General features: G+C 40.7%; 1 protein-coding gene across 3 annotated transcripts in view; it reads right to left on the bottom strand.

Annotated features, from left to right (window-relative positions):
• The window catches only part of LOC109521336 (xenotropic and polytropic retrovirus receptor 1 homolog), a 71,841-nt gene that overhangs the window by 56,796 nt on the left and 4,739 nt on the right, over nucleotides 1-10,306 (bottom strand). For all 3 annotated transcript variants that reach the window (XM_019879153.1, XM_019879154.1, XM_019879155.1), the window contains exons 2-4: nucleotides 4,399-4,450; nucleotides 1,083-1,184; nucleotides 726-949 (exon numbers count right to left, since the gene is read on the bottom strand). In XM_019879153.1, coding sequence (XP_019734712.1) covers nucleotides 726-949; nucleotides 1,083-1,184; nucleotides 4,399-4,450 — 378 coding nt within the window. The remainder of the gene's footprint in view (nucleotides 1-725; nucleotides 950-1,082; nucleotides 1,185-4,398; nucleotides 4,451-10,306) is intronic.

Genomic DNA, 10,306 nt, shown 5'->3' with positions numbered 1-10,306 from the left:
AGCCACTACCTCAAGACCTCAAGTGCTAAGCTACTCTTATCCTATGCCTTTCCTTGCTCTTACTGTCTCTACTATAAGCCGCTCTCGCACAACTCTAATTGCCCCACGGGGATAAATAAAGTTTTCTGAATCTGAATCTAACAAATGTAGAACACAGCACATGCAGCGGACAAATCGCAAAATACAAACACTACCCGTCTCACTCTCACAATTTTCCACATGAGCACTTGGAAAGTGTTTTACTATGTTTGTACTTCGACACTGTGCATACGTAGATGGCATCAAACAACTGGTAATTTAGTTAGGGCATTTTAAAACATAAAAAAAGTGTTAAAAACCATATGTATGGAAACTTTTGGCCCACCCTGTATTATGAGTGAGGTTAACTTCCACTGATGCCCTTATGGCAGTTAATTAAGTAAAAATTTGACTTAAAACCTTACCTGTGCTGCCTTTATGATTATTTCACTGGAACAAATAACTTAAAACTCAGGGTAAGCAAGAATGTGATGAGATAAGTTGACAAGCATCACAGAGAAGATGCTGCTCAACTTCAAGAGTTCCACTCAAAGTATTTTGTCCCATACATTTGGAAACTACTCGTTATTATCCTTGCTCAAACATAAACTAAATATTGACATTTTATGATGGTGTCACAGAACACCATAATAAAGAAGACCCAGTCTGAAACAAAACATTTTCGTGTGTCGTTTGTGTTTCAATACCTGGTAGTTCTGCAACAGGATCAGACTGAGGTAGAACTCTGAGAAGGCCAGCTGAAGGTCTTTTATATTCCTGTGTTTGCATCTCTCTTGCTGTGATAGGGTAAAGACTGTTTTCCTCCTTCGTAGACCCCGCCCATTCGTTACAATCTCCCTCTGGGCATCCAATGATGACTGCAATTCATTTTGTAGAGTCGCAAATCTCCGCTGAGCCTCAGCCAGCTTTTCTGGAAGGCAGAGGAAAATAAAACAGAGGGATAAAAGTTTATAGAATGAAATGCCCTGTGGAACAGTTATGTGGAAAACTTGTCAGACCAGTATTATGCACAATTTATGTCAATATATACATAATTATATTACCTGAATAAAATGTGTTAATCTTGGCCAGCTCTTTTTCACATGTCTGGAAGAACTTCTCTTCAAACTTTGCATAATACCTTTTAACGGTGTCCTCATCTGTCACTACATGAAGAGAAATGAAACATTCGTCAGCACTCAAGATAAGACAAAGGCATTAATAAACGTTTTTTCCGGTCCAAAAGTAAATTTTCAGTTTGAACCATTGTCGATAAGACCACCTCAGGTATGTATGAACAATGAAATGCAGTTAAATATTGGATTACAGCATACTATGGTAACTACAAATGCAATCCAATTAAGTTGGGATGTTGTTCTAAACATAAATTCACAATACAATGACGACTATCTTGTTAAACTGATATTTAATTGAATAGACTACAAAGACAATATAATGTTCTAACTGATAAACATTATTTTTCACAGTAATCATTTTTTATTATTATGATATGATAATCAATTTTATGGCTGCAACGGGTTCCAAAAAAGCATGGACAGGGTCATGTTCACGTCACTCTTTCTTTTAACAACATTCAATAAACCTTCGGGAGCTGAGGACTAACTGCTGAAGCTTTGTAGATGGAATTCTTTCCCATTCTTGCTTGATGTACAGCTTCAGCTGTTCAACAGTCCAGGGTCTCTGCTGTTCTATTTTATGCTTCGTAATGCACCACACATTTTCAATGAACACAGGTACAGACCGCATGAAGGCCAGTCTTGTGCCTGCACTCTTACTACAAAGCCACGCTCTTGTAACACATGCAGAATGTGGTCTGGCGTTGTTCTTGCTGAAATAAGCAGGGCGTCCGTGAAATAGACGTTGCTTGATAGCAGCATATGTTGCTCCAAAACCTGCATGTACCTTTCAGCATTATTGGTGCCTTCACAGATGTGCAAGTTACCAATGCCACTGGGAAATAACACAGACCAATATCATCACCGATGCTGGATTTTCAATTTTGAATCCAGAACTGTCCAATGGTTCTTTTCCGCTTTGCCTTGGAGGACAGGCCGTCCACAAGTTCCCAAAACAATTTGAAATGTGTGTGGCGGCCCGGTGGTCCAGTGGTTAGCGCGTTGACCTCATAGTGCGGAGGTGCAGGGTTCAATCCTAGCGCCGGCCTTCCTGTGTGGAGTTTGCAAATTCTCCCCGGGCCTGCGTGGATTTTCTCCAGGTACTACGGTTTCCTCCCCACATTCCAAAAATATGCATGGAGGGTTAATGGAACACTCTAAATCCATCTTATCCAAAGTCCAGCCTGGGGGCCAAATACGGCCCGTTGTCGAATTTCATCCGGCCCTCGGCCTCTGTCAAAATCAGTGATGTCTGGCCCTCATCCGGCCCTCGGCCTCTGTCATAAAATCAGTGATGTCTGGCCTGCGCAGGTTGTGCGCAATGCGCACGCACGCATCTTAGAGCGAAAACACTAACTGCTATTTGGCCACTGCAGGGCAGCAGCACTCTACGCGACATCACCCCATGTAACACTTTACTCCCCCAAAGTTGACTGCGAGGGATGACGCTTCAAGGATGGATGGAAATTGGACTACTCATTCACTGAAATACGCAACAACTGCCTCATTTGCAAAGCGACAGTGGCTGTTTTTAAAGAGTATAATGTCCAACTATATAACCAAACAAGACACGTACTGAACGCACTGAGAAATTGAAGCAGCTTGAAGCTAGTTTAATCTCACAGCAGCAGTATTTCGCAAGAGCCCAAGAGTCAAATGAGAACGCCACAGTGGCGAGTTACGAGGTAGCAGCGCTGATCGCAAAGCATTCCAAACCTTTCAACGAAGGTGAATTTATCAAAGACTGCGTGATGACTATGGTGAAGAAAATCTGTCCTGGGAAGCAGCAAGAGTTTGCCAAAGTACGCAGGACTGAAGAAGTAGCATCGGCCATCAAAAGACAATTGAGAGACGGAGGAAAGGAGTTTGACTTTTTTTTTATTTATTTATTTTGTTTTTTTTGCTGGCTTGCGGCGAAAGCACAAACATCTTGGACACAGCACATTTACTTTTTTTTTTGAGTGGAGTGCACATTGAAATGAACATTACCGAAGAACTACTTGACGTCCAGAGCCTGAAAACCCAAACAAGAGGAACAGGAATATTCAGTTGCATGTGATATGCATGTTTCAAATGAACCAAAAGACATGCTTAAGATTGTTGAAATTAAAATAAAAAGGCAAATGTGAAACACAGAATGGCTGACTAAAATTTGTTTAAATATATTGTTCAATGTAAAGAACGTCAGCCAAGGTCCCAACACACACACACATTTTATACTACATAAAATCTGGCCACATTGGCAAAATGTTTGGACACCCCTGCTCTAAATTGTCCCTAGGTGTGAGTGTGACCACAAATGGTTGTTCATTTATGTGTACCCTGCGATTGGCTGGCAACGGGTTCAGGGTGTCCCCCGCCTACTGCCCGAAGACGGCTGGGATAGGCTCCAACACCCCCCGCGACCCTTGTGAGGATAAATCGGATCGGAAAATGGATGGATGGAATTTTGAAATGTAGACTCGTCAGACCACAGAACACTTTTCCACTTTCCATCAATCCATGAGCTCATGGGCAGAGAAGCTGCTGGAGTTTTCGGTTTTTGTTTAATGGCTTTTGCTTTGCAAAGTAGTTTTAAGTTGCACTTATGGATGTAGCACCAAACACAATTTACTGATACTGGTTTTCTGAGGTGTTCCTGAGCCCATGTGGTGATTACCTTTCCTCATTGATGTTAGTTTTTGATGCAGTTTCACCTGAGAGATCGAAGGTCACGGCATTCAATGTTGCTTTTTGCACTTGCTGCTTACATGCAATGATTCATCCAGATTCCCTGAACCTTTTGATAATATTATGGATCGTAGATGCTGAGATTCTTAAATTTCTTAAAATGTATTCCTGAACGGCAATTCAGGGAAGCTTCTTTTATACCCAATCATGGCACCCACCTGTTCCCAGTTAGCTTGTTGACTTGTGGAATGTCCCAAACCGAATGCACTTTATGAATTCTTTTTGCGGCCAGCCCTGCTGATTTGCCAGTGGAGCGCGACAAGCGGGGAAAATTTTTGGAGAGTAATTCAAAATCCATGAAATGCTCTATCAATGAGGAACCATTCATTGCGACATGGCTATTACAGTGTTTTATACAACATATTAAAAATGTGTTAAAACGGTGTGCCATACACTTAAATTTAGTCAAAGTAACCTATAAAGCCTGCGCATTATAATTACTGGCACCAAAAAAAAAAAGTATTATTGTGCTGCATATGTGAGAGTGACAGTGCGAGAGTGAGAAAGAAAATACCTTCAATGGATGGGGCCTGGTCCTGAGCCGCATACAACATCTCTTTGAAAGCCTGAAGACACAGAATACATTATAAATACAGTATTAAGGTTTAAGAGGTTATTTCAGGGACACAGTACCTTTACTTATATTTTTTAAGGCATGGTAAGTTTCTTTATATTTCATGTAGAAGACAACTCAAAATACATAAAACATTAAAAGCATGACAGAAAGAGAAACAATATATTAAGACATTGCAAAAATCATAGTAAAATCAGCCAAAATAATTACTGTAGATTAAATTATTGAAACCAAGCATCAGTCAAGATAAATTCAAGGATAGCGTCCAAATGGGGACTTAAACAAGAAAATAAGTGACAGAGTTAACGTCAAAGCTGCAGTAAAAAATATTTTCAGTTCTGATATCTGATGTGCACTGAATTTGGGTTTCAAGGCAAATATTCCTGACTTTCCCAAGAAAAAGCCTGGGCCCAACGTGTGTGTCAATTGACATCTATGTAGGTAAAAGACGAAGGAGGTTTTCCAGAGTCGTTCCTATTCGATCAAATAACAGCGCAGCAGTTCTTATCGAGTCCATCATTCCAAACCTCAGTTTCATAACGAAGGAGTTGTTCAGTAACAACCTCCAATGCAAGAAAATATCTTATGGGAAGTTTGACTCCCATAGTTTGAGTATGTTGCTCTTCAGTCCTAATTTTCCATTCCAGCAACATGTGTAATCATTTACAGACCTCTGAGATACAACAAAGTCATTTTTTAAATGACTTTGCCAAGTTATTGTCTTTTGTGTGCATTTAAATATGTTGTTTGAATGGGTGATTTTAACTACCATGTCGACAATCTGAAAGATGGAAATGCCTAATAGTTCTTAAACCACCTGGACAATTTGGGGATATGTCAATATATGACAGATTTAATGCAAAACAAGTGGCACATATTGGCTCAAATTAGCTCCATAGGTTTTAAAATTCTAGATGTTGTGGTGACTGATATTGCAATATCTGACCGCTAGTTTTATTTTTTGAAAAACACCCATTCTAATTTGAACAAAAGTGGAGCAGAGGAAATCAGAAAGCATTATACTGATGAAAGCACCTGTTCACTCACACTATTCCAGTGGTTCTTAACCTGAGTTCGATCGAACCCTATGGGTTCGGTGAATCGGTCTCAGGAGTTCGACGGAGACTCTGCCATGGAGGGTAAGACACACCCGAGTCAACATGTCAATTAATTATGACACGCCCGCTTGGCCATCCCTGGCTGCAGATTATCACATAACATTGCTTGTCCAATCAGTGCTGCGGGAAATTTAGTTTGCTCAGTAGTCAGCATGTGACTGTCGTGATAGTATGTTGTACAATAAATTTTTGTTTTTTAAAAAGTATACTTATGTCTTGAAATTTTATTTACTTTTTTCTGTTTAAAAAAAAAATTTTTTTTTATGTCTTGATTTTGAAAAATATATATATAGATTTATTTTTCACTAATAAAGGGTTCGGTGAATGCAAATTAACTGATTGGGTTCGGTACCTCTAAGATGGTTAAGAACCACTGCACTATTCACTCATGATTTTGCAGCATCATCAAGCCTGCACTCAGCTTCTATTCATGACCTTGGAAATGTTTCACCTGTTATGAAGTTTTGACTGGAATGGATTCCACAGCCTCAATTGAGACCAAAGTTTTGTCACTCAGGAAAAAGTCACATGGAGAAATGCTGCGCTGGTTAAAGCTAAAAAAAGGGAGAATGCTAGACAAACCAAAATGCAGTTTCATTATGACATACAGTATATAAAGTCTTCACATCTCCAACCAGGAATTGAAAAATGCAAGACAATCATTCATCTTATCAAGAAAAACAGTAATAATGCCCGTACACTGTTTGAGAGAGACTGACAAACCCCACAGCATCAGTCCCTTCTGAACTGCTGTCAAAAAATAAATAAATAAAAATCATGCAAGGACTTTGCAGCCTCTGTCACAGATAAAATGCAGATATTTTTTTGACAATGTCACTTTTGCCATCTTGGTTTCCATCTTCATCTTGAACATTTTAAACTACACAACTTTGAAAGGAATTGTTTCCGAGTTACGATTCACAACCTGCTGTCCTGATATGCTGACTTCACAATTTTTCCAAAACTTTTTGATTGCACAGCACCACATGTATTCACTCACAGTGAATAATTCTTTTCAATCAGTGCAGTTTCCCCTGGCCTTAAAAACTGCAGTAATAAAAATACAAACACAGGTGGTTGAAGAGTTGGAAAAAGAGGAGGTTGTTGGCAAGATGTATGGTGGACTGTACATGTCCGACCAAGATGCTCAGGATGTGTAAAATGTTGTGCCAAAACGGCCAGACATGGAGTGGAGACGAGACACATCGAGATCGGAAAAATGGTAAATTTTATAGCCTGATGTTATTAGCCCAGCGTTACTGTTTGAAATTTGATGCTGTGCCGTGCTGTGAATTGCGCAGGATGGGAATTATCTACTTGGCCCATGTATTCCTGTTCGCACTGAGAGCACACGTCGTAGTGGACTGGTGTCCAACATTGTTATTGCTAAGGTAGTTCTGTTGCGTTGTAGGCTACTTCGCACATTATATCGGCAGGCCATCTGCAGCATTGTTAGTTGCAAACCATTCCACAGGATTCCATCCATGCACTCATATATTTTGAACGTTTTTTTGTACAGGATTCCATCAATGTACACTTATATTTTTAATTGAATGTTTTCATGAACAACAGCAAGAGTTATTGATTGATCAATCAATAACACCTACCTTTATGCAAACCTTTTATTATAAGCAAAAGGGTGGAGAAAACGGAGGTCTTCAGAGTGTTTGTAACAAAGAACACTCGTCGACACAAGCATGAAATTCATTTGCTTTGCAAGAACATTTACGTGCTCGATTCTTTTGGCCACACAAACAATTGTTTACATTGTTCAGCGCGTTGCTGTGGTTCAGTATAATCAGGGCCGTCTTATATTCGGGCCAATACAGTATTACTCAAAAGGACCTTTCACCTTTGTTTTTGTTTGAAACACTTGTAGCGACGCTACTCGAGTGAAGCGCGACTCAGCAGTTGATAGTCCGCTGCTCTCGGCTGTGCGTGTGTCAGCGTGGACATGTACGCACGTGCACGTCGTTTGGCTTCAACCAATCAGTGCTAACGCAACGGACGTTACACATCAAAGAGCTTTGATCTATGACAACAACTAAGCTAGTCTAGCCATGACAACAGATAAGTGAGTTTGTTGAGGCGACACACGCTCGAGGTCGGATGGACACGCTCTCCAGATATCTGTATGTTTCCATGACAACAGATAAGTGAGTTTGTTGAGGCGACACGACGCTCGAGGTCGGATGGACACGCTCTCCAGAAATCTGTATGTTTCTTTTCTTTTCTCTTCTTTTCTTTTTCTGTCGAAATATATATTTTTCTACAAACAATCGCTGTCTTGTCCACGATGTCTTTTTTTCGTTCCACCGGGGTTTAGCCAATGTGTTTATAAAGAGACCACCAATGTCTTTACACTCACCAAAAATATTTGGCAGTGCAATGGCAACAGGAAATGGCGATTGAAAACATTTTCTACTTTCAAATAACAAGAAAATTTCCATAAAATTGTGTGTGTGTGTGTGGGGGGGGGGGGGCACCAGCTGTCTGTCATGAGATGTTGCGTATGCATGTCAACCAGGGCAGCCCAAGAACATCCAAAGCTCATCCAACCCTGGGGCCTTCCACCAAGGAGTGGTGAAAACAGAAACATTTTCACGTCACTCAAATCATGATTCGCGGTATGGCGAACGAGTAACATGCACCCTGTAAGAGTTGCACTGAGGCGACTGGTCATTTATTTGAACAAAGCTAAGCCACGCTTTCATTCATGACATATGCACACGCGCTTTTCTTTGTTGTTTCAAGCGATTTCTTTGCGGGGGGAACTCGGCAGTAGGGATGAGAGACACCGAGAAGTAAGGTTCGATCCAATCCCAAGCAATACTTGGCCAAATATCGCAATTACGATACGATATAGATATCGGAAGTAAGGCTGTGAACAAAACATTGTGCGCTGCCGCTGCGTTGTGAACGCAGCATGTACAAACATTACAACGTTATCAAGGCCTGAGATGAAAGCTGAGTTGTCATCACTGTATCAAAATATCCATCCAGCCAGCCAGACTCACACTTCGGTGGTGTAATTCCTCAGTGTGGTAAATATCAGGAATGCAGTTGTTCCTTGACTGTTGTTACTTTTTTGTTGTTGCTATTCAATAAGGTATGAACGTTGCTTTTCACCAATAAAATGTATAGCATTCTATGATAAACGGTGCTTGAAGTGGAAACAAAATTACCCTTATTCGACTGTTGCCAGGTAAATTCGGCAGTAAGTAACAGGGAATTTGTTAATATATTATAGATATCAACCTTATAAAAAATAAAAACTTGTTTTTCCTTCCTGCGATGGAAACGTCCGACTGCACTTGAATGCACCTCATGTCTTGTGCACATCCAGAGACGTTGATGTTTACACTCTGGCAACTTCGGAGACTTGTGCCGTGTCGTAAAATGACAACGTTATTAACGTGCAGGTTCTTGGCGCCTTAAATCAGCAATTGAATATGATTTCGAGATGGTATTGTATTGATGTTGATAGCAACCATGTACAAAGTGCCAGAGAGAAATATGACAAGAGAAGGTACAGTGAAACTCCTCTAGAACGAAACCTACATGGGCGAAAATACCCCCTAATGTGAAAAAATCTTCATGCATTAACACCATTCCCATTCTCCTGCCCCCCATACGACGAAAAAAAACTGTTGCGTTATACGAAATCATTTTCTCTGCTCCAGCCTCGCGAAGACATTCACTACAACGAAGTCTAATCCAACAGCGACCTCTACTGCTTCGTTCAGAAACGGCAACAGCAACCACCACACTGGTTTACATAGTGAATGATGTTTATTTCGGTCACAGCTGCGAGTTTCCTGAACGCAACATACACATAGCTGCTCTGCCATTGGCTTACCGAGCATCATCCTGGCCTCCAATTGGCCAAGAGGGACCTCACTGTCTATGTGTGTAGATACTGAAGCTCAATCCATAGAAGATGAGTGGAATGCATCCGATTAGCTGCTCAGAGTAAATTGCTTATGGCTCGACGGACATACAAATAATGGGGGCTCGACGGGCAGTCGAGTAAACAGACGTTTCCTGGAATGCTTTACCTGTTATCATGCTAAAAACCTTCCGCTAACTGGAGTGCTAATTAGAGAGAAGGCGAGTTCCATTGCGCTAACTATGGGTATCGAGGACTTCGAAGCGTCCTGTGGCTGGCTTTAAAAGTTCATTGCATGACATCAGCTGAGCAACGCTGTCTTGGGTGGCGATCGAGGGGAGGTCGAGTTAGAGACAGTGAGATGGTGGAAAGAAAAGCCACCGGGAGTATTTGTTATTGTTAGATTCAGACGAGCATGGACGTTGCATTGCTAAAATGGCTACAAAACGGACCTTTGGATGTCAAGCAGCGAAGACAAGAAGAGCTCTGATGCTGGAAGAGAGGGTAAAAGTGATCAAAATGAAAGACGGAGCAAGCAAAATAAGACATTATCCAAGAAATTGATGTAAATGAAAGTGAATGCTGATCGTAAATTTCGCAATTTTTCCCTTTTTTTCTTTCTACACTGACAATATGAAGTGTCAAATAAGTGTGCTCATACTCTAAGTATACTTTAAGTGCATAAGTATAATACTTATGCACTATTGGAATAAAAATAGAGTACACATACGTTTGTGTGTGCGTATACACATACATTTGTGTGTGTGGGTGTGTGTGTGCTTAGATCTGAGATCAACTTTGCTACAGTGAAAAACCCCCTGTTGTGAAAAATTTCTTGCTG

The sequence above is a fragment of the Hippocampus comes genome, unplaced genomic scaffold, assembly GCF_001891065.2.
Source record: "Hippocampus comes isolate QL1 unplaced genomic scaffold, H_comes_QL1_v1.1 scaffold85, whole genome shotgun sequence".
In the NCBI taxonomy this organism is placed as follows: Eukaryota; Metazoa; Chordata; class Actinopteri; order Syngnathiformes; family Syngnathidae; genus Hippocampus; species Hippocampus comes.
This window is presented reverse-complemented; position numbering and strand designations above follow the sequence as displayed.